The 26,476-nt window shown below is 35.9% G+C and overlaps 1 protein-coding gene across 1 annotated transcript in view; it reads left to right on the top strand.

The window, feature by feature from the left end:
- LOC110457886 (glutamate receptor ionotropic, NMDA 3A-like) overlaps window positions 1–26,476 on the top strand; it is a 54,968-nt gene that overhangs the window by 17,011 nt on the left and 11,481 nt on the right. The window contains exons 2-3 of the mRNA XM_021509340.1: window positions 2,536–3,574; window positions 15,729–15,862. Of these exons, the coding sequence (XP_021365015.1) occupies window positions 2,536–3,574; window positions 15,729–15,862 (1,173 nt within the window). The remainder of the gene's footprint in view (window positions 1–2,535; window positions 3,575–15,728; window positions 15,863–26,476) is intronic.

The following is a 26,476-nucleotide window of genomic DNA, read 5'->3' as shown; positions in this document are numbered from 1 at the left end:
AAAGTACACGTATTTGGGAAATTGGTTGTAACCGATTGATTTACGTTTGCATGTGTTCTGTGTTTGTTTTGGTGTTTAATTTCTACCAATGCAACGCTGTCAGAGTAGCAAACGCTGTCAGAGTAGCAAACGCTGCTGCGATATCTATCACCAGTGAAACTGCTTTCCTGAATTGAATCAAAAAATAAATTTAACAAGAAAGATATACTGGTCGATGGGTATCGAATACTGAGCTAATGTGAAGCTAACCATGGTTCTCCCATCTAATGAGATACCTATGGAAAGTATAGGTTATGGATCCTCAAACTTGTACACTAGACAGACGTGATAATGGGATTAAGACTTACACAACGCGGGGAAATAGGCGTTGTCCAACAAATTGTTGTCTTTAAGAATCATTTTGAGAGAGAATTCTAGAATGTCTTGTTCTATTAATTTTGGTGGACAGAGACTGAGCCACTATGGCATTTTATGGTGCTGGGTTACCGAACTACTCGGTAGTGAAGTGGACCTAAGACCAATTAACTGTGTACTAGTTATATGCTTAACTTCTTTGAATACCAATCAAATTGTATTCGAGTCATAATACAAAATGACACATCGTTTTACGATCCATTTTCAATACTATATAAAGACATGTTTGTAGATATTGATATTTAGGGGTAGAACTTATCTTCATCTGGCCAAACAGCTGGAAGTGTTTATATTCGTGATAAATGTGTTACAAACGCATGACTTCACTTCTATATTCAGCATGCTATTATTGAATTCCGGCTATCCAAAGATTTGGTACATTGTTATATATCTGAAATGAGCATCTATGATAATGTTCAAGAAGTAGGGTATTAACCCAATTACCAAGATTAACCTATATACAATAACCTGGCTAAACCTACCACGTGGTTTGAGTGAGCTTTCATTGGGCACACAGACATTATAACTTTCTTGACTTCATTGTATTGATTAATATATACATTAATTGTATATCTGTAATTACTGTAAAGCGCTTTAGAGTGGTTTATGTTAGCTAGATAGGGCACTATATCAAATGTTGTATATTAAATTATTAAATTATACCTCTAGTACAAATCTTATAATCTGATTGGTAGTTACCAATTGTTATACATATAAACTTTATCTATTTTACAACAATCATGAAACAAGTTATTTCTACTTATCTTGTTGGCCCAGAGGTTAGCGCGTGGGGAGTATAAGTGTGGGAGGAACCGGAGAACCCGGAGAAAACCCACGTCGCTATCCAATGCACCACCCGACTACCACCAATTGTTCATTGCACACTGTCATATTCCCTTTAACATAAAGAGAATGGAAGGGTGCTTCCCAACGCCCTAGCAACGAGTGACAGTGTGTGTGACAGTGCAAAGTAGAAATCGCGCAAAGAATATGCTTAGTTAAGATTTCCAAGCGCTAGAAATGGCAAGATTTGTAAACTTTGTCTTTCGGTTTAAAAAGAATAGAAAAAAATATATTCATAAAAGTGTGACAAAGCCCTAGGGTAACCCCTCGGATATCACTGTCACCTTCGACTTCGCCTCGGGTGACAGGAGAGACTCTAGTCACTGCCACACTATTATAAATGTAGTACATCATGAAATACACGTATAGGCTATTGTTTCGACCGTTTTCCCTAAAGGGGTTTGATACCAAAAGAAGTGTCATTGCTATGATAGGATGACTGATCTACGGATTGTTCTATCAAATCAGGAAACAAGAGTTTGTATTCAACTTTTGGGATATCAAAAATACAAAGAGTTATGTCTTTCCGAAACATCGTTATCTACGGAATTATATTTACATTTTGGCAGCAATCAACATCATAAGCATCACAAAAAACGTAATGTAACATGTGGTTTCTTTATAAAATCATATGTAAATCTTTGACGGTGAGACCATTGTTCATTACCTTAAGATAACGTGGAGAATGTGGAGAATTTCTCAAAGACTTAAGATCAATTACTGTCACATATTTCATTCTATTGAAGCAGTTATGTCAATGCCGTTTTATAATACATAGTAATTTTATTGATAAATTAAGAAAATATAAAGTTTATTTAACAGTATTGTTATATAAATATGGATATAAAATCGATTTTTTAAAATATTGATGCAGATATAAAGGCAATGAGGTTACGTCCATTTTAATATGGAGTCCTAGAGAGTCTCGTGCAATATGAGTCCAGTCTCTAGTACTCAATACGCATCATTGTTTCCTGTTTTACTAGTACAATTAAAACTTTATAATTGGTTATTCGTTTTATTAATTTTATTTGTTAAATATATATGGTTTCTAGTATCCAGTCACTGGCGAAATGACGATTTGCAACTCTGTGCATGTATTCAATAGATATGATATTTGACAAGTGTATGTGATCAGGCAAACCAAAATGAACATTTCGATAGAAATATTTCAATTCAAGGATATATATAAGCTGAAAATGTCACACATATTTTAGGATTATTCACCGGCATTCCGAAACTTTATTTATGCATTTTCGTGTTCAAATATATTTTCAGAGAAATAACGAAGACGCACTTCGACGGACTAACGGGGACATTAGAATTCGAAGCAGATGGCTCAATAAATATTTCTAACTACGACATCAGAAATTTAGTGACTAGCGGCCGCAATAAAGTGTGGCGAGACATGGGCTTCATTCGAGGGCACAATATCAACCCCTTCGGCATCGTATGGCCCAGTGAAACCATCTCCAATCAAATTTTCAATGGTAAGAAGCGGTACCGTATTGTCACAAACCCCGTGAAACCGTTTGTGATGGAGCAGAAACCAAATCCGGATTATGACGGATGTGCACAAGACACCGTCTGTTTAAAGATATTCACAAAGGAAAAACAAGCTACCATCCGTGTCCTTCGTGATTACGAGAATGGTAGGATAAACAAGAGCAATCCGTACGAGGTGCGTTGTTGTCGAGGTCTGGCGATAGACCTGCTTAACAGACTCTCACGAGATCTCGACTTTGACTACACGTTGTACATTGTTGGTGACGTCACGTATGGAAAAGAGATAAACGGAAGTTGGAACGGAATGGTCAAAGATCTGATGGTGGGTTCAGCTCATATGGCCGTGGCTGCCTTTAGTATCACGCGCAAGAGACTCAAGGTCATAGACTTTACTCACCCTTACTTTTTCTCAGGTTTTTCAGTTCTTTATTCAGAAAGAAAGCGTCATACCCGTATGCACGCCTTTCTAGAACCATTTGCTGTGGAAGTGTGGGTCGCAATTTTCATAAGTGCTACCATTGGTGCTATAGCCATGGCACTATTTGAGTGGAATAGTCCCTTTGGATTAAACCCGTGGGGCCGGAAACGGAAACAGAATTATACTTTAGCTTCCGGATTAACAATGGTGTATTCGGTGCTCTTTGGCCACACGGTTCGAACCAAATCACCAAAGTCGTGGCCAAGCAAGGTTATGCAGAACTTCTGGGCATTTGCCTGTATATTTGTGATAGCCAGCTATACAGCCAACTTGGCGGCCTTCATAGCTGGGAAGCACGCGGGGATCAATTACCAGGATATCTACGACTCAAGGGTAAGTAATGTCATTGTATTAACAAGCATTATGACTAACAAAAGGTGAATGCCATTTCCGGTATTCATTGTATTTTCAAATTCTATACAATAATGTTATCCATTAAGATACGAAATTCAATTATTCATATTTAACAAAGATCAACTAACGACCATATCTACCATGTTGCAAGGAAGTGAATACGCCGGGGTAAGTGACTGACCAGTACGTCTCCTCGATCAACATATATAGTTGCCAGAGCGGTTCAGCTCTCGGGCTTAGTTCTCCCTTCACCCACTATCCTTGGAACTATACAATCTTCTGGCGATATCCGATACTCGTAATGCTCGCGTAAAGGTACATACCGGGAATGAGATTAGTTATTGAACCAAAGCGTACAATGACAGATAGCAGCATGAAGGACATTGCCTTATATGTATTATTTCAGCATACTGTTACAGGTACAATGTATGTACATGTACAATGTTTTGTAACCAGGGTTAAGTTGAATGGAAGCATGGCAAATGTCATTCTCTTACGTCTTTGATATTTTTCACGTTGACAAGTTATGTGTGATTTACAGATAAAGTAATTGTTCTTTGAGTTTTTTAAGTTTAAATTTAAGTACCGCTATATTCTCACGGGTAACAAGGCCACAAAATCACTTTAGTATGACAAGTAACAAGGCCCCAATATCACTTTATTATGACAAGTAACAAGGCCCCAGTATCACTTCATTATGACAGGTTACAAGGCCCAAGTATCACTTTATTATCACGAGTAGCAAGGCCCCAGTATCACTTTATTTTGACAAGTAACAAGGCCCCAGTATCACTTTATTATCACGAGTAGCAAGGCCCCGGTATCACTTTATTATCACGAGTAACAAAGTCCCAGTATCGCTCTTTTATCACGAGTAACAAGGCCCCAGACTCACTTTATTATCACGAATAACAAGGCTCCAGTATCACTCTTTTATCACGAGTAACAAGGCCCCAGTATTGCTCTGCTACCCAGAATACTGAGGGCTCACTAGAGTTATGTAAATAAAAAATCATTAACTCTGTAGCAACTTTATTATCAGGACTGACGTTTCCTTCGTATCGCTCGCAGTCCTGAGAGTGTCAGAATTGCTCTTTTACCAGGAATACTGTGGTCTCAGTATTTGTCTATTAGCAAGATTTACTGCATCTCAGTATTTTTTACGCACGTACTCCCAGTGTAGCGAGGTTTGTGTATAGCTATTATACCCAAAGTGTACTCAGGTTTGAGTGTTGCTCTTCTCATATCACAATGTTGATTAAAACCTTCTCAGAAATTCTTTTATAATCAGAATTAATATTTCCCTTCAAAAGATGAATGGTACATCGAATCAATTGTCAAACCAAAATTAAAATTTATCATTTTTTGAAAAAAATAAAACTATATTAAAACAAATCATTCTGGTACCGCTACCCAATTCCGATAATGTAATTTACACGGTTAAACAGAACCATCACGTTCGCTTCGGTAGCTGACAGGATAAGTTGTAGCCTGATACCAGGCTTCCAATCTATTTGTTAAAATGGCTAAAATCATATCTGATGCAGTTACCAATCCTTAATGGTGTTTTGTTTATACGAAATGTTTCTTTCAATTGTCTGCATTGAGATATCAATATTCATTGTATATGGCATTCGTTATGCAATACGTGTGATGTTATATATGCATCAAGCTTTAATGAATTACAGTATTGGAACCAACTTTATTAAATTCCATAACTTGTGACCGATCCCCACTTTTAATTTTATAAAGCAAAGCAACTCTAAATAATGCAAGTTCCTCCTCAGTAAATAGTCCGAACAAAGCTACAAGAAACTAATTTTCACCTGCAATGTCCTAGTTAATTACAAATTCACCGCCTTGGTTGTTCAAACCAATATAGCTCAGATTTGACCTAACAGTAAATTGCTATGTTCTTCAGCTCGCTTCACAAAGATGCACCTACCAGTAAATTGCACAGTACGTGTTTTGTTCAATCCTTTTCTAAACATAAACATCTGTATACTAATGAATCAAATTTTATCAAAACTAATGAACAGAGACAAAAAAAGACACATAAATTAGATAAGGCAACAGACACAGCCGCATGTCCACATCATTTGCTTTACCATCGAGACACTGTAATTTTGAATGACAAATCGGTCTGATTGTGATGTCACCTATTGGCGCACAGACTTTATAACACAAGACTTACACTGTCCAGCATTGACCAGGAATGATTGACGGTATGAAGGGCTCCAGGTTCACCGACGGAGGAGCGTTCGTTTTGTCGACGCAATTAACGTGACTGGAAATCCGCCTGATGCTCTGTGATGTAGCGTTGAGTGCAGAACTAACCAGATTTCTATGCGGCTGTTTCCTAGATAAGCATCTCTGAGGCCTCATGTCACCATTTGACATTTTCATTTAACCGGAATGATATAAACAGATAGAGAATGCCAACGATTTAATTGATTTTGTCTCAAGATACATCGTTGTTTTTCCGAGTATTGAAAAGATGTTTAAATGACGAACCAACGGTGATAGAGAGAGAGAGAGAGAGAGAGAGAGAGAGAGAGAGAGAGAGAGAGAGAGAGACCTTCAAAACATGACGTTGGCGTTTTGAAGGATATTAATAAATAGAGCGAAACATATTTAAAAGGTAAATACATTTCCCCACATATACCGTTTACGTGCAGGTAAATAGTACAAGATGTACTAAATAACAAAAACGTGCTTGAATAATTCATACACTGGTCTTCAACATGGTTTATTGTAGAGTAATAATTATCTCCAAATATAAATGAGTAACTTGGATATTGACAGAAACATACAGACATCTCCTTTTACGTATAGATATGTCTTCCTTTAAACAGGTTTTCTTTTTTAAGGCCATGTTTGTAAATGTGTCTCTCTTTAAACTTAAAACTTTTTTGTTTTACAAAAATTATGAAACATGTCATTTATATCAACTTGTTCTAAGCCATTGTGAGGACACTAACCAAGAAAACAAGAAGCCAACATGCATACCAGAATATTGTCTATTCGAATAAGGTTAGTAGGGCCTATAGTGTTCGAGAGTTTTTTACACGAACAGGATGAGCTCAGTGGCTATGAACTCGTCTGTATGGGGTTATGACGCGTTAGGCGTACATTGGTGGACAGATTTACCGTAATATGTGGCAATGTCGCGTCCAATGAGCCTGACATTTCCCGAGGACTCGTTCGCTGTCTATCAGATTCCCTACAAATGTCAAATGTACAGGCACACCCCAGGAGAAATAAAAAGTGTATGGCAGCCAAAACCAGAAATGTGTTTTAACAAAATATTCACGGGCATTCGGAGGGTTATACGCCATAAATAGAGTCAGTTGTACCAGACTTAAACGTTGCTAGGATACCAAAAGGAAGGCTCTTTCTCAACTCGAACACCATTAAGAAGATGCATTCCCTGCTTTTCTTCTCTGCAAAACGCTGGCAATACATTTATATCGAAAGTTTAATGGCATTGGATTAAAAAACATGCCCAGCAAGTAGCCTCACAAAAAAAGTATATGTTTCACTTCATAGAAAAAAAAAGGTTTCTCTTCTCGATTTCTTCGAATGCATTTGTAAGTTTGTTTCAACGCAATTTGAAAACTTGTTTCTGTATTGAAAAGGATATCTTATAAACAATCTCCCAAATCATACCAATATATCACAGTTTAAGAAACTGTTTGCCCCGACACAGATAATATGTATGCATTAAAAAGTTTTCATAGGAAAAATCATACAAATAAAACTTCTGTTTCAAACAGTTGTTTCAAAATTCAATCCTATTTTCTGTCGTAGTTGTTTCCGTAAGATACGTCACTAAAACCAAACGCTAACGCCTGATCTATTTCGGCAATGAGTTATATTATATACATCTGTTACGTCGCCGCCTGGTATTCACTTTTGGTACAAGTAAAAACAATTTCCTAACTAAACAGAATTTTGACGTTCTCACTGACCTTACAAGAAGTTAAAATTCATCGAATGCGGCTAGTGCATAACTCCAATACTCTATACGGGTAAAAAAGGACAGATCTAAATAAGGTGGCGTTATAAAAGTAAAGCCAAGCTCTCTGGCGGATATATATAGACTATGGGAACGATGACGTAACGCGGTCGGTTCCAGAGCCGCCGGTGACTTTCATCACGACCTTCAAATGATCGCACTTGTCTCTATTTTAAAACAGTCAGAACTATAACATGTACAAATACACATTTTATATTCCTGTCGTCTGGGCGTGGACTGGTTAAAAAATAATGTTAATTCTAAAAATATAGGAAACGGACATATTTGAATGCCAGGTCTGTGTGCCAGGCAGCACAGGCGTTTGTATTTTTACCCCAAGCACAATTTCTAGGATTAATTTTTTTCGATGGATAACGTTGCAATTGTCAATTGTCAAAAAATATAAACTTAGATACCCAAGACATACTTGACAATTTCAAAATGAAAGTGATCATAACTAAAAACGGAATTAAACAATTAAATAATCAAGAAACAGAAAGAGCATTCTCCATAATCTGAACCACAAGTTTATCGATAGACAAGATACCAATAAAATGCGAAATATGTTGAGAATCGGTTGTACATAAACGCAGATTTAACCACTACATGAGACGTTGTATTGACGCGAAAAACATTTCACGGGTTTCAGGTTTGTTAAAATCAAGTTCGACAGATTAAATTTGTACTCTTCACGATAAAACACAAATCATTTTACGTTTTTTCCTTTATTTCGCTCCTAGGTCCTGTGATGAGAAGTATCCTCATCTTAACGGGTGTTTTAAACATGCTTTCACTCTACTATTTGATCCTATTGTATACATTCGCCAGTTTTTCGTTAAGCTAACATGACATGGAATTCCGGCTCTTTGATGTAATACAGACTTCGGCAGCAAATTCAGTTTGTGTTTTTTTTTTATCTCTGTCTTTCTCGCTTTCTCCCTGCCGCTTGGTTCTGGCGTCCACTGAAATCCAAACAGATAGATCAAGCCGTCGCTGTTGGACTGCCAGGTCTCTGTGTACTGTATAATACAAACTAGATTCCGGCCCGGATCAGGTAAAGACTAATTGCATGAAACTAAGACACGTTAGTTGGTTAAACATATGCGGATTTGTGATAGATTTAGCTGATAAATGTATCAACTAGACACACCGGCACATAAATCGATGTTTATAGCGTGATTTACACAAGTGCTTAGACTATAGTTCTCTGTTTATAGTTCGTTGGGTTGTTTTTTTCTGACTTTTTCCACCACTGCCTGTTACAAATTTCGTACTGATAGGATCAACATAAGGTTAGTACAGGTGACTCATAAATTAATTTAAAATATATAGAGAAATGTCCTTCAGATTTGTCAACGTTCATGACCTCTGATATATTTAGAGTTTTATGGAATATTGTGCGAAAATTGGTAAATAAGATACAAAAAATGGGGTTTCATAAACAGCAATTTCGGAAACAAACACAATATATGGGTACACCCCCNTTGCGTAACAGAAATACAAAGTATCACAACAGGGAATTTTTTGACGATAGCTTTATGTACTTTCATATGTTAAAACATAGGAATCTTAATTGTGGCAATAGAATGTACAATACTCCTATTTGTTTTTAACAATTATTAAGCTTTTTTTTACCGAAACATATTAAAACCACTCCTGCTCGAATGGAAGTGTGCAGAGAAATTTTCAAGTGGAAGGAAACTGCCAATGGTAGAAGCTGATGTCGAAACAAAGAGTGCTGTATCTTGATCATGTTTAATTATTGTAAGGCGTATACAAAAAACATCATATGACACTTTACCTATCCTAATCGGTCAATGAGGAAGGACTTTACTTGGTTATAGTAAGTCTTTAGTTTCTGATATTAAAAAGAAATACCACAGAGACAAATATTGTTTGCAGAAACTTGCAATTCTTCTGCGCTTAAACAAATCAGTAAAGTGACACATCCCCATAAATAACCATGGTAACAGATCATGAAGGAGACACTTGTATAATCCCATAAATGTGAGAAAAGGCAACTGTGTTCCGTAATTAATATCTGACAAAGTGTGCCAGAGCGAGGTCTAACAACGCCGCGGAATAAGAAATTGATCACATGCGTCCTTGTACAACGTAGGTTTGCTGCAAGGAGCGGCACGCAGCAAAATCCGGAATAGTTCCCTACCAACTGTTTCCATGACATTCGGAAGCTTAGACACCTATGGAATAGGCACAATACCTCCTGAGGGGACTCATTATTACTTTGCACAAGCTTTTCCCATTAACAAGTGTAGTTTGGTATTATAGCTCTGCGACGTCGAAAGCACAATGGATAGACCCGTCGTGTATACATACCCATATAAAAGGAAATATTCATCTCATCTTATAGTCCTCTCGACCTGAACACTGGCACAGTTTATAATAAAGATCAGCCGTACTATCTATGAATGCTTTATATATAACAGTGTAACATAGGATGAATGAGACTGAAAACTAACCATTTACCATAATTGTTTATTAAGTGAAAAGGAGAAGTAAATATCAACATAAAAATACTATATCCGAGGTATTGAGGCGACCATTGTTAAAATTATCCAAAACACAACAAGAGCATACACAAGTGTCAACCAAACCATATTCTGAACTCAAAATCGATAAAATGGGCCAAAATATGAACGATGGAAAAAAATTCATGAAGACCCCGAAAAAAGCACATGGAATATATAAGATTAGGTTCTACACTCAAAATGGTGCCCCGCTTAGAGTGCCATTGAAGAATCGAGTCACAATGGAGTTTATCATGTGAAGATAATCATGAGACTCTATAATTCAATACTCCGAGGTTTGTTCTGTTTTTTTTACAGTATTTACATTCAAAAACATAGGACCGTTTTATTTATATACTGATTAATTATGTTGTTTTAGGTTTTGTCATTATACCTCTGATGACAGACACATTTACTACGGGATTCCATTTAATTAACACCAATATCATTTTCAAACTGTATACTGCAGCACGGCTAGTTACTCGTACCCGAAAGAGAGAGCACATCGCACCTGCGCTTTATTCGTTGCAATGGTTACCTGTACGATACAGGGCGCAGTACAACATTCTGGTATACACGTACAAGGCACTGAATGGAACAGCTTCTCAGTACCTATAGGGGCTTGTTACCCTGTATCAGTCGTCAAGATCACTGCGCTTGGAGTCAGAATCTTTGTTGTGTGTCCCAAAATCTCGTACTGTGACCTACGGAAACAGATGCTTTGGGAGCCTTTGTTGGTTGTTTTCACAATTATAACCATTACTATTATCCATATGTTGTAAAGCGTCTTAGAGTAATTTTACAAATTATATAGGGCGCTATACAAATGTTGTATATTATTTATTATTATTATAAACATAATACCAATGAGCAATGTTAGAATTTTACCCTCAACTCTGCCCATGCAAGGTGTCTACAACACACGCATAATGTTTTAGCAACCACTGTAGTTTCTCTCTGCCTGCCACTTTTATTTTGATAACACAGCTGTTACAAGTGGTACGCATCGATCGAATAAGGGTTTGATTGCATACAAAAGCGTATGTCAAATGTTAAACGTTGGAGAGAGCATATCTTCCCAAAAACAAACACTTCTGGACTGACTCTTACATAGCCGGAAACAATTACATGTTAATGACAGCACCCTACAGTCTCATCACATTGACAGAACAGACATGCTTTCAACATTAATCCACATGTTCTATATGACCCAATGACACAAATCGATGCTGCCGTGATATCTAAAAATTACAAGCTCTGCATTTCATTCTCGGCTCATGGACTTTGATATCAGATTGGAAGCCCACCGCAGCAGTGAACAGTCACGCATCGTCATATTATCTACTGTATTGTCTAGCGCCATAGCTTCTCCATTCCGTGTCCGCCACTGATAGAAAGCAGGATAAACCAACCTGTATTGGGATTGACATTCCGCTCAAGTTAAAATTGCCCAAATGTCGGCTTGGCTGGAGCAGTACATTTAATTGAGAGCAGTGATAGATGTGCGTCAGTCTGTCAATGGTAAATACTTGATATAATGCTTGGCTTTGCACCAGATCACGCGCAATTGCATGATCGTGCGCGGCGTCGCTTGTTTGTCCTCACACAACATGAAGACTGCACAGCTGTGCTTTTCTCAATTAAACATTTTAACACAATACATATGCCTACCCAGAGTAATCGAAAGTGTCGGTGAACATCATCCAATTTAAGAAGACGGACAAGAATCAGATACATGTTTATTTGTGGTGATAAAAACGCATGAAATTGTGTGTAATTTCCCATGAGATGGAGCTCTATTTACATGTATAACAAAGATGTATGTCACTGCCATGGTTAGTTCAATAGGCTCCGCTCAAATCGTCTATTATGTGTTCCCCGAACGTTGCATTGTATTACAGCCTCACAAGTAATAACATGTAGTTGCAATGCTCGTTAGGTAAAAGTACCGCCAATCAACTCTTTGCCTCTTCCGCTCATGAGGCCACGATCAAGAAACGGTCATATTCGATTATTTCAATAAAACCCCAGCTTAGCTCAAATGTTCTCGAGTCATGCAAGCTATCCAAATTTTAAGTCAACTTTACATGTCATTTAGTAATTAGAAACCATAAAAAACAAGCGTTCCTGTGATATCGAATGGGTTTTATTTCTCTCTCCTAATTTGTCAAACATGCCATATCTCGTGGATTCGCGTTAGCACGAGAACCAAATGAGACTGTATTACTGGGATTGGCCCCACTGGCGTAAAGATAAGGTATCGTGTAATACTAGGGGGAGTCATTCGCGGTGCAATGTGTCCTGCTCCTGATGACGCAGGATTTGTGGAAATGAGAAGGGACATCTTAGCACGAGAAAATAACCTCCGTTCATAGACTTAATGACGGCTCAGCGGAAAATAATGACCACTCTTTTTAGAAACATAGATTGATGCTGTTATCCCGATGAATAGATGTGTGTTGCTGTATTCATCAGGCTGAAAACCGACTTAATATAAAATCAGTTAGAATGAGACGTTTACGTCATTGAGGAGATATTTCATTTTGTTTTTGATAAAATCAGATATCCTGACAGCCAACACTTCAGTGATAAGTTTTTTTTATTCAAACGACATTGTCAAGGGGATAACATTGTAAAATGGCTCGGCACGTTTCGAACAATGAATGAACACTACGATTCAAAGTCGACACCAATATAACCCTTGTTCACTGGGAAAATACCGATAAACACACTTCGCTGACTACGTTTATTTTTATATCAGTCTAATTAATTGACAAGCTTATCCTGTGCACGTGCATGGAATATCATTATAGATAAATTATGTTAAAGATAATCTTATTGGCTTTTTCTATGCAAATGCATACAAGTTCATCGATGATGAATGAAAATTGCTTATAACTCATTCGTTAATGAAGTGCAGAATGAATCCATCCAGTTTAATAGTAGAAATTTATTTTTGTATGTTTGAAGAGATGTATTGTTTGATGAAAACACAAGTAAATTCCACTTTTACCTCATATTGATGAATTTCTATATTTAAAAAAGAAAAGAAATATTTTCTGATATCTGTTGACTTTTTTGATCATACTTATGCGAACACATGGGATAATGGTTATATTTCAACAAACTGTGTAATTCGAATTAAATAAAATAAAATCAGGCTCAATCCGTACCGATACCTGCACTGTCACTTAACGTTGTGCTCTCCGCAGATGACAAATATTTCTTGTACAGTTATTTAATGAATTAACGAGTTATATAGAGGCCATACCCATCCGAAGATCAGGAGTTTATTGATCCTTATCTTTAAAGTGCAATACTTGATTGGGGTGTAATGTAACACGAATCTGGGTAATTTCTACATACAGTGCTCATGTTTCTACATTTTGAAAGATCCTTCACCCATTCGGGTGTCGGATGAATTCTAATTGGATTTTGTAGTCAGCCAAATGGGGGTTTTCCCCAAAATTATACGTTTCTATTTTAGATTTTCAATGTCATTTCACTTTTTTTTTGATACTCAAAGTTTGTTTAAAATAGGTTATACCTTCAAAGATAAATATATTTATATATATGTAAAAGTTTAACACTAATCTAAGACAACAAATAGCATGTTTTTTTCTGTTTGTGTGCTTTCTACCACGTTTTGAACTTTATCAGGCATAAAGAGTAATAAAAGTTGTTTTCAATCTTCCTCGTATTTGCCTAGTATTTAGATTAGTTTTCTTCAAAATATATACACCTGACCTTCCTGCTCAGATTCAAAAAACTTACAAAGCCACCTGATTGGCTAAACAGTTCTGCTTTGCATTGTGGTCACTAGTTTATTCTTTTCACAAATCTTTATTAAAAATCTTTTGTTTTCTTGACAGTTATATGACGATGCACAAATGTCCAAATGGGTTTTAGTCTTATTCTCAATCATTTAAAGAACCAATTCAAATTCATTTGAGAGAAAACAGCAAAATCGATTTTGGAGGCATCTTGCTAAAATTTGTTTATTTTAAAAATCAACTCACATTTGTCAAGTTAAATGCAAATATCTGCTATGAATTAACTGTGGCAGTTGACTCAAGGTTAAATGAGATAAAACGGAAGGAGAATAAATGTTCAAGCCTTATTTTAGAAAGGCGCTTTGTACGTGATATATAGTAGGAGAACAATTCCTACACATTGAATGTCTTGTCACGAGTCGCGTATGTAAGGGAAATGAACGAGTAGGGAAATTGTTGACACAACGTTTTCTTAAAAACAGCAAAGATAGTGTAAGCTCAATAACAATACAAAACTGTTCTATCATTTAAACAGTATATTGATAGGGCATCGAATAAAAATGAATAAAAAACGTTAAACAGGACGATTATACGCCACAGTGTCAAAATAAATGGCAGAAGGGATACTCAATCCAATACCAAAGATAACTATGAGAGCCGAGTAATGAAATAAATAAACTGAGTTACAATCACAGTGATCATCATTGCAATATTTCAGTCAGAATGTATTGAAATGATCTTATTGTACATTATGCTATAGATATGCTTGTTTTTCTCCGATAACAAAGTACATATCATTGTAACATATTATAAGAAGCCCTTTTGATAGACTATCTTAAAGACCTTGTTCATACCCAAACGCATTTAGATCATACATAAAGATGGTGAGCAGAGTCTATCTTCGGCGATGTAAACCACTGTGTATAGTAAATGTTACAATTACACAATGTATAACCATGCATGTATGGATAACAACCGATCAATGGATATTTATGAGCTGCGTATTTTAAAACTAGTAAAACACTCGCACTTTGTGAGCAACGCTGTTGGCACAGTTGCTTACTTGAGTATAAAGTCATTAACTTGTTTGATAAGGCGTGTGTATACATTTGGTATGACTTCGGCAGTGGATGCCGAACTCACCATTAGATTACCCTTTTCGTTTTGAATGGTTAACCAATAAATTGCTATCAGATCGTGATTGTTTTGATTCATACGTCAGTTAACGCAAAATGTCCACATATGAAATTGTCTGCCCCTTTTTCTCTTTTTCCCCCACGCTTATTCGATTGACGTCGTTATTTTTACAATGACAACTTTTAAGGAAATAACTGGAATACTTGCAACTAGGGCATGTCTCTTAACTGCATGATGTTGTTTACGATAATTATTAGGTCTTTAAAATTACATATGTATCCATTTTATTTGTTTTATTGTGGATGAGGAACGTAAACGATTCAATCAATACTAATGTAGTATTATACATATATATGTAAAAAGATGTATTAGATATAGTGGAGACAGGGATATTCGCACCATGTACCCTTGATATGTAGAAAACATGATTTCTACATTCAATAGTTTTTGTTTGATCTTCATGTTTAGATTGTAGTTACATATATTGTCCGCTTTGTATTTCTAAGAACACAACGTGTTGAATATTACACCTTTATAACTGTTTCCTTGTATTGAATACCTATGTTCATAAATGCAAATATAGATGTAAGAAAAACACTTTTATTGTAAGGTACCTAAAGGCCATACTTGATATTTGTCAACTGTTTAAAGGAAAGCAAACTTTAATTTTCATTTAGATGTTCGATATACGTGTTGGTGTGCTGGAGGCTAGTGCTGTCGAATCTATCGTCAAGAAAATCAACTACCGATTGTTCCTGACCAGCCAAAGACACCATGTGCCTAAATCGGACGAGGCTATCGAAATGTTGATGTAAGTATGCCTTTAGTTCTTTTTTTTATGTTTGTGGTATTACAAAACTTGTGATAGTGATATACATTATCCCTACTTTTTTTTAACTCCATGTCGATCATATTTTCCACCTTTTCTGTGCTGTAGCATTCAAGTGAGGTGGCCACTTTAATTGATACTAAAGTATGTTAAGGAAGAACGTGACATGTAACTAATGCACTATCCTCCGTTCCATCGCTTCATATCACTCGGCTAGCTAGCTGTTGTGCCCATTGGAAGTCGTAATAGAATCAATTTACAACTGTAAACTTGTTTGGTAACATCATACATCATTGTTTAACAGGATTAATCATAGGCCTTTGTCTCATGTGTTCCTGTTATTCATGGAAAGGCATTTGTTTACTTCACAGACGCTGCTGTTTTTAGAAAGTTTACTTGTCAATAATAATACTTAACAAGACATATCGCCACTGCCCAGACGACCAAATGGGCACGACTGATAGATTACTGGTAACTCCTGGTGCTAGATATTGTAGATATACAGATATGCATTTGTTTTTTTTCTGTGTGACATATTGATAGCGATATTAACAAATTTCTTAGTTTAAGTCAGACACATTGACAGTACTTGTTTATTTCTTTTACTGTGTAGGTAAAATGTGGATATCTATGTGATAAAGTTACTTATAATTTGTAGAATGTAATAATAAAGAAAGTGATGGACTTGTACTTTTATAATTCAAAATATACGCATTTCTCCCAAACTTTGTTAAGTGTCTCATCACTGCCAGCTCGTGGTCTATTTTCTCCATAAAGAATGTTTTTGAATGTGTTTTATCACGGTTATTATTCATTTGATGTGAGAAACGGAATATCAAACTTTTTATGTTTGTTTCTGATACATATCCTTTCTGATTACTAACTTGTTCGTTTGATATTTGATATTGAAAGTGAATTCACGAAAATAGAATATTTCTTTATCTATCTCACTTCGGGAGGATTACGTTCGTTGTATTATAAAATTTGAAACACTATTCCGTTTTCTCAGTTTTGATATACGTCATGTCACAGCACAATGAAATAGCAGGGGTGTCGGTATTAGCATGAAATAGTGGGTGTATCAGAGTTATCATGAAATGGCAGGGGTGTCGGTGTTAGCATGAAATAGTGAGTGTGTCAGAGTTGACATGAAATAGCAGGGGTGTCGGTATTAGTATACAGTTAAAGTATGGGGTTAAGGGATATAGCAAGTTTCTGGTGTCCCGAGACCAGGTCTAATTCCCGAGTCGAAGCCGAGGGAAATAGGCATGGTCAAGGGACACCAGAAACTTGCTATATCCCTCAACCCCATACTTTAACCGTTTTTTATACCGATACACACTGGAGAGATAGTTTTAACTAGAAAATATTTGTAAACCATAAGCTGTATAGCTTCACGTCCCAACTACCCTTTTGATGACAATGGAGCCAAATGCTTCCGAGTTTGGTAACAAGCTCCACCCACCTCGCGCGTCGCTTCCGAGTTCGATAGCAAGCTCCGCCCACCTCGCGCGTCGCTTCCGAGTTCGGTAACAAGCTCCGCACACATCTCGTCTGATTGGCCCGGCGGTAACACTCGAGTGTAGGTGTGTTTTAGTTCCAAGACTAACACACAGGACTAAAACACAGTCAGGCAAAAGTGGGGATATATTCGATTTAACAAATTACTTTTACATAGAGTAAATTAAGTAGAGGTATAATAACATGAAACAACATATTTTCAAAGAGGATGAGTAAAAATCATTTAACCATAGATCCTGTTAGAGAATACCGAAGTGTCAACTACACAATAATTCGGACTTATAATCTATAAAACTAGGAATTAAGTCCTAGGTAGTATGAACAAAAAAAACATATTTCTCTGCGAGATCCTGAAGGCGCCCTTGAAACTTTTCCATATTCTTCATCGACTGGTATCCTCGGAAACCTTGTGTTATATATGTGTCCGTCTGCAGTCGATAACTTTCACGGAAATCGTAATATTTAGAGCTAGCTCTTGAGCCCTGCATTAATTTCGACATGTAAATACCGTATGTAGGGGATCATGAATGTTTCTATAAAGAAAGGGAAATGTCACGATCAGAATAGAATAACAGCATATCAGTAACTGGTATCAATATATTAAAGCAGTGTGATAATGATTTACTATCATTATACTAGGCGTAATTATTGTAATTTTATTGTTATAATTATGGTTAAGTAATGTATATATGTGGTTGAGTTTGTAACCCGAATTACGTTTATTTCGGCATAACCCAGTACAAAATGGATAAAATATTTCAAATGCATTTCATAATATATATTCAATTTACTCTTACCTTTATGAGTTTTCCTAATTATTTTGCAGATATAATTTGTAATGGTTTCAACTTATTTTAGTTCAGTTGAAATTATTGTATTGCAAACTTTCTGTTATCTTTATACATACATTTAGTTGAAACTAATTGTGTCTTTACAGACAAATGATTAATTCACTCCTCACCATTAACCTTGATTTCAAATGAATGATTGTGAAGTTGTTGTTGTTTTTTTTAAATTTGTTAATGTCTTATATTATCAATAAGTAAGCATGAAGGGAATTAATCCACACCTTGTAATTTTCTATGGAGTGTTCATTAAAACTTAACTTCAATCGCGTGTTCCGAAAATTGTTTCTTCTATTCCAATTAACCAACTCCGACATAGAGAACTCTCTATAGATACAGTCGTGTCAACTTAGATGTATTTGTAGCATGGTAGAAGACATTTTTAACATTTATAGTTTGATACTCATTTCGACATATATGATGCAACATTTATAGTTTGATACATTTGAACATTTATGCTGCACAATTATAGATTGATACATATTTGGACATAAATGATGCGCCGATGTGACTTACAACTAATTTCATGTATCATTTGTAACAAACGACACTGCCATACTTGTACCTTAGCATGGTTATGTCGAACTATGCTAAGCTAATAGTGTAGTAAGAACAAAATGAAAGCAAATACATCAATAAATATATAACGTTTTACTCACAATACTATTACAGGTTTTAGGTTTAACAGTAGGTTAGGAGTCCACGTGAAAAAAATCATTAATGTACATAATGATTATAGTTAAATTCATGTTTTTAAATTAGCTTAATGCTATATTATATCAATGGTATATATTGCTATACATTTGCTATCATAATGAAGTTCGTTAAAAAACGATTCTGATGACGCAAACATGTATTGGTTAGCACAAACGAAAACAATTTCTAACCTTAAACTCGTGTATTATATATAACACGTCAGATACGGAAATAATTTATACTAATATTGTCTCAAAAGCCCATAACTAGCATGCAAATAGGGTTCCGGGCTGAAGCACTGGATCATTAATTGCGTTTTTGAAGCCATAAACGTCGGTGGTCGTCAGGCAGCTTCCGCATCCGACACAGCCTCAGCAACAAAGCGCGGAAAGTGATTACATCTCCGCCAGCGTCGCTAGGCTCACGGAGCTCCACAGTTTTCCCTCGCGGTGATTGAGATGATTTGTGATTCAATTGAAAATGAAAAGCAAATATGTCATAAGGAAAGTAATATATTGTGAGAATATCAACCTACTAAAATCAATATCGACATTGTCTGTACTGTATACAAAATGAAAATAACGGAGATATGATGTAGGATGTTATTTTGTAATTTGACGAGTGGAATAATATAGAAAGAATTAAATATGATTTATTCGACTGGTTTATTTCTTTCTAAGGAGTATACCGGCATCACATTGCAGTTGCATAAGCAATTCAGTAATTGGACGATGTAATCAAACATGATGCATGGCTCTTGTGTGATGTTAACGTATGTCATACTCCAGTCTTATCTTACTGTTGCAATCGAAACCCTCTTTTAATACATTCCAAGAGAATTTCAAGGGATAGGCTAAAGATAACACATTACACGAACTTTTCATAAAATTATATAAATATATTTTTTCATCATACAAGCAATCTAAATAGAGGTCACACTCTTCAAAATCATTAAAACCCTGAATACCTTTTATGACATTATCATTGTGTCAATTTCTCGTGTATTTAGTGAATCCTATATACTTATCACATGTACCAACCAGATATTTATATTGTGCATGTGTAAGTTTAACAACTGAAATTGGAAACACTGTAATATCGTGTAGACACTTTGCATTAGTTCCTGTGAAATGAGGGTTACGTGTATAACACTATATTGCTATTGTATATATTAAACGTACCTTTACGTAGGTATCAGTCTCCTTACAAATGACACAGGTAACTTGTCCTGTTTTTAATTACATTGGTAATCAGACTTACTTATATCTATATAAGTTTTCAATCCTGCTTACCACTACATAGGTTACCAATCCCTCTTACAACTACATGGGTTATCAATCCCTCTTACAACTACATAGGTTACCAATCCCTCTTACAACTCCATGGGTTACCAATCCTGCTTACAATACATAAGTTACCAATCCTGCTTACAACTACATAGGTTACCAATCCCTCTTACACCTACATAGGTTACCAATCCTTCATACACCTACATAAGTTATCAGTCCTACTTACACCTACATAGGTTATCAGTCCTACTTACACCTACATAGATTACCAATCCTTCTTACACCTAGATAGGTTATCAGTTCTACTTACACCTGCATATGTTATCAGTCCTACTTACACCTGCATATGTTATCAGTCCTGCATACAACAACATAGGTAACCAATCTTTTCTACAACTACATATGTTACCAATCCTTCTTACACCATAGGTTATCAGTTCTACTTACACCTGCATATGTTATCAGTCCTACTTACAACTACATATGTTACCAATCCTTCTTACACCTACATAGGTTACCAATCCTGCTTACAACTACATAGGTTACCAATCCTGTTTACAATACATAGGTTACCAATCCTGCTTACAACTGCATAGTCTATTTATCCTTTTTTCAACTACGCTGTCCATATGTTACCAATCTTTCTGACACCTACACAGGTTATCAGTCCTACTTACACCTACACATATTATCAGTCCTACTTATACCTACATAGGTTACCAATCCTTCTTACACCTACAAAGGTTATCAGTCCTACTTACACCTACAAAGGTTATCAGTCCTACTTACACCTACATATGTTATCAGTCCTACTTACACCTGCATAGATTACCAATCCTTCTTACACCTAGATAGGTTATCAGTTCTACTTACACCTGCATATGTTATCAGTCCTACTTACAACTACATATGTTACCAATCCTTCTTACAACTACATAGGTCATCAGTCCTACTTACACCTTCATAGATTACCAATCCTTCTTACACCTACATAGGTCATCAGTCCTACTTACACCTTCATAGATTACCAATCCTTCTTACACCTACATAGGTCATCAGTCCTACTTACACCTTCATAGATTACCAATCCTTCTTACACCTAGATAGGTTATCAGTCCTACTTACACCTACATAGATTACCAATCTTTACTACAATTACATAGGTTACCAATCCTTCATACACCTACATAGGTTATCAGTCCTCCTTACACCTATATAAGTTATCAGTCCTACTTACACCTACATAGGTTACCAATCTTTTCTACAACTACATATGTTACCAATCCTTCTTACACCTACACAGGTTATCAGTCCTACTTACACCTACATAGGTTACCAATCCTTCTTACACCTACATAGGTTATCTGTCCTACTTACACCTACACAGGTTATCAGTCCTACTTACACCTACACAGGTTATCAGTCCTACTTACAACTACATATGTTACCACTCCTTCTTACAATTACATATGTTACCAATCCTTCTTACAATTACGTAGGTTACCAATCCTTCTTACAATTACATAGGTTACCAATCCTTCTAACCACTACATATGTTACCAATCCTTCTAACAACTACAGCACTGCTTACAACTACACAGGCTACCAATCATCCTTCTTACAAATACATACATATGTTACCAATCATTCTTCTTTCAACTACATAGGTAATCAAACCTAGTAACATCTGCATTGTGTAGCAATTCTGTTTACATCTATAGAAATCATAACTCCAACTTACAATTATGCTGAGTGTTGTTTGTTTACAACAGACAAGGAACCAATGACCATTGTTTAGCAGTGAACGGTGGAAAGGTAATCAAACCTAGTAACATCTGCATTGTGTAGCAATCCTGTTTACATCTATAGAAATCATAACTCCAACTTACAATTATGCTGAGTGTTGTTTGTTTACAACAGACAAGGAACCAATGACCATTGTTTAGCAGTGAACGGTGGAAAGAGTCAGGGTATGTCTCGCATCCTCCCAGGCCACTCAGTTCTGTGCAGGAGTGTTTATATTGTGGAGACAATGTATTAGACTTTAAATATACCTACACTTTGATCTCCGTAAAGCGCAGAACACTACATTACACTTATTGACACTGCTGCGCCATACGGATGTAATGACCGTAGAGGTTCTGTACAAAATGCATAATACACATATAATGTCTGTGTTCACTCCTCAGAGGAGACGTAATCGTAGCCATGGATATCGACAGTAGAGCAGTCCAACCGAACACAATGTTACGTTTGAAGACCTTATGGGAACTCAAGAAGAACGAATAGCTGCCCCTTGTTCTCTATTACGAACAATGCAAGAGAGTTAAGCTGAAGCTGATCCTGGCGACTACTAGATACTAGATTGGAAACTTTGTACGAATAGTTGTGGTAGTTACAAACATCGGGTCAAACAATATGGTATGAATGTCGAATTTGCCAGTAAGAGGTTCGATGCCATTTAAATCAGTAGCATCATACACCACTAACCCCTCTAAGCTAACATATCATTGCACTTCACATACAAAAAGTACCTCAATTATTTCGTAGTTATTCTTAATCTATTGTTGCTAAGCTGACAAAACTAAGCTACAACTGCTGAATTTAGATTGCGATAGAATACTTTTCCTTAAGCTTGTTCTTGTTCTTGAACGCTATACAATATGGTCCAGCTACTTATTGTTATCTATAATATAAAGCTACGAAAGGTTTTCATGAAGGGCTCAATGCACCACGATATTCCTTCACTCAAACCACCAATTGGAATGAGATTTCCAAGAAATTAATGGGTCCAGCTGCAGACTACAACAGACAATGGGCAAAACGTGAACATGCTAGATTCGATACACTTTCAAGGTGGTTTAAACCCTATCAGGTCCAACTTTCCAAAAGAATAAGCAGCTTGGAATCTTACATAAGTCTATATTTCTAGTCCTTGATGTCCCGTCGACACTTAACGATCTGCGTTATGCAATATCGCTTTCAAAGGAACTAGTCTGTTTGTTAATAACAGAGAAACTCTGCCTTTAAGTCAAGTCTTCAAAGATGAAATACTAGTTAATCACGCTTCCGTATTACAGTTTTTCAACATACAACTTAATGATGGGAGTACTGACATTCTTTGAATAGATGATTGAATGCGTTACTTGTTACATTCAACAAACCCATATTCTACCAGCTTCAAGCTTTTTAAATAATGCAATAAAATAAAGCTCATGTGAGCAATAATTGTACAATTACAAAAGATACAATTCACTAGAAGTCTTTCAAAGTCAAACAGTTTAATATATCATATAATTGCAAAAGTAAGGAAGCAATGTTTAGTGAAAAGACACGTATCATTTTCACATTGAATAATTATAATTCCTAATTGGTAATGTTACATCAAAAATGATCTCAAGCTAATGACACACAATGCAGTATGATCCGCTTATTCGTAGTACCAAGATTCCAATATTATAAAACTCCAATTCAAGTAATGTTCAACGTCGACTCGCTAAAACTCCCCAGCTAAGGTCAAACATGGCTTTGTTGTGGTGTAGCATTAATGTACAATGAAACTGTTAGATGAATATATTAAACATGCAAAAATGTAAATAAAGCATAGCTAGTGACTGTTAACTTCAGCAGCGTGAAAATGAGGCCATTGTATGCCACAGCGTGTCAGTACATGTTTTCTGATTTATGCTTACTAGGTAATACTTACTTGCTATATGTTTTTTGAAGTATTCGAAATAAACCTGAAAAGACACGATTTACTTTCATATCCCTATTTACCTATTTCAATAGACCTCTGGCTGAAAACCTATATAGATGTCTAGAATTTACGCTTTGACATTGCTTTAGTGCAAACAGTTCCAAGTAGGCTGTTTTGAGCAGATACTTATTGTTTGAATATCAGAATGTGTTATGAATACGGGCTGTAGTCATGGTGTAAGAGACATGTAAATCACGTGCATATTTGTCGTTAAATGACAATTTACTTTACTCTTTTAACCACATCCATCAACAAACACGTTAGAATGATCGACCATAAACGACCATTATTTATGAACCGGTTGCGTGTTTGAACACAAATGTCTTTGAATCAGAGTGTGGAGATGCTAGTCTCATCACAAACTTACCGTTCTAAAGTAGAAAGACACATAAAACTGTCGATTACATACCATTATACCAAACATTACATTTCAACTTAAATGCAATGATGATAAATTTCTCGGTTTTCAAATCAGGTAATTCTGATGAAAATGCCTTTCCGTTTTCTTTCGCGATCAATGGTTTTAAGACATGTGTATTAATCCCTATACCATGTACTGTGAATGTTTTTTCGCAACTATAGATTTTTGCTTATATTTTAAAGAATTGGATTTCGAAATTGAACAGCATAAGAAATGAAATGTGATATTTTTATTTCTAACATCGAGTTACCATTTTTGTTTTACATATATGTTTTCTTACCTCGTGTGTCTAGTGATATTTTTGTTTTCGACCTGTCACCGGTGTCTAAAATCACACTGATTTTTATCTTGTTAGAGCGAACTCACAAAATCATTTCTAAATATTCAAAGTTATGTAACTTGAAAACATTCATGTGTACACAACGTGTAAACGTTCATTACCTTGCATTGCGTAGCAGACAATCGAACACGACCTACAATATTTACGTCGATCATATACACATTTAAGTAACATAGCGTCTAGACCGTCAGTCATCACTTATGATATTTATAAAGAAATATTGTTCTAATCCCACTTCCTGATTATCCCGAAACCGCAGTTTATCTTGAATACCCGATTATCTTGGAAACCAATTTATCTTAGTTACCCGATTATATTGGATACACGATATCTTGGATACACAATATCTTGGTTACCCGATTATCTTGGATACCCGATTATATTGGATACCCAATTATCTTAAAACCTCAATTATCTTGGATATCCGATTATCTTGAATACCCGATTATCTTGAATACCCGTTAACTTGGATAAACGATTATCTTGGATACCGAATTATTTTGAATACTCAATTATCTCCGATACCAGATTATTATGGTTACCCGATTATATTGGATACACGATTGTCTTGGATACACGATTATCTTGGATACACAATATCTTGGTTACCCGATTATCTTGGATACCTGACCGATTATCTTGGATACCCGATTATATTGGATACACGATTATCTTGGATAACCGACAGATTATCTTGGATACCCGATTATCTTGGATACACGATTGTTTTGGATACACGATTATCTTGGATACACGATTGTCTTGGATACACGATTATCTTGAATACATGATAATCTTGGACACTCGACCGATTATCTTGGTTACTCGACCGATTATCTTGGATACCCGACCGATTATCTTGGATACACGATTATCTTGGATACACGATTATCTTTGATAAACGATTATCTTTGATAAACGATTATCTTGGATAAACGATTATCTTGGATACCCAATTATCTTTGATACACGATTATCTTGGATACCCGACCGATTATCTTGGATACCCAATTATCTTGAAAACCCAAACATCTTGGATACACGATTATCTTAGATACCCGATTATCTTGGATACCCAATTATCTTAAAACCTCAATTATCTTGAATACCCAATCATCTTGGATACACGATTATCTTGGATACACGATTGTCTTGAATACCCGGTATACTTGAATGCTTTAATTATTTTAAATACACTGATTATCTGAAATTCTACGGTGAATTGGAATTCTTCGATTATCTCTAAATAAGCTGATGTTATACCAATATAGCAACAAAGCGCTATTATCCAGAGTTCTAAGTGACACTTTGAGTGTGGGATCCATTACAATATAGTTTTGTGTTTTTACCTCAATGTAAGTTTTAATTATCTGAACATCATACAGAACAGAGTCTGTAACTAAGATCTAAGTACGGTGATTACCTACATACCATTGTTACATACTGTGTTTGATATTTTACAGATCCAGCTACCAGGATGCATACTTTATTGATCATCAATATAATATTGTACTATAATAACCAAAGTGGAGGTTAAATTTGCCTGGGGTGGATGTTGCGGTATCTGTGCTGTAGCATTCAAGTGAGATAGCACTATAACTGATGCCGTTGGATTCACCTAATAAGGCAGCTCCTGCGAATTCCTCAAAATTGTATTGATTAATGTATATGCTAATTGTATTAATTGTATATCTACAAAGCGCTTTAGCGTGGCTTATGGTAGCTAA

The sequence above is a fragment of the Mizuhopecten yessoensis genome, unplaced genomic scaffold, assembly GCF_002113885.1.
Source record: "Mizuhopecten yessoensis strain PY_sf001 unplaced genomic scaffold, ASM211388v2 scaffold9369, whole genome shotgun sequence".
Lineage (NCBI taxonomy): Eukaryota > Metazoa > Mollusca > Bivalvia > Pectinida > Pectinidae > Mizuhopecten > Mizuhopecten yessoensis.
The sequence above is the reverse complement of the archived record's forward strand: the minus strand, read 5'-3'. Positions and strand labels throughout refer to the sequence as shown.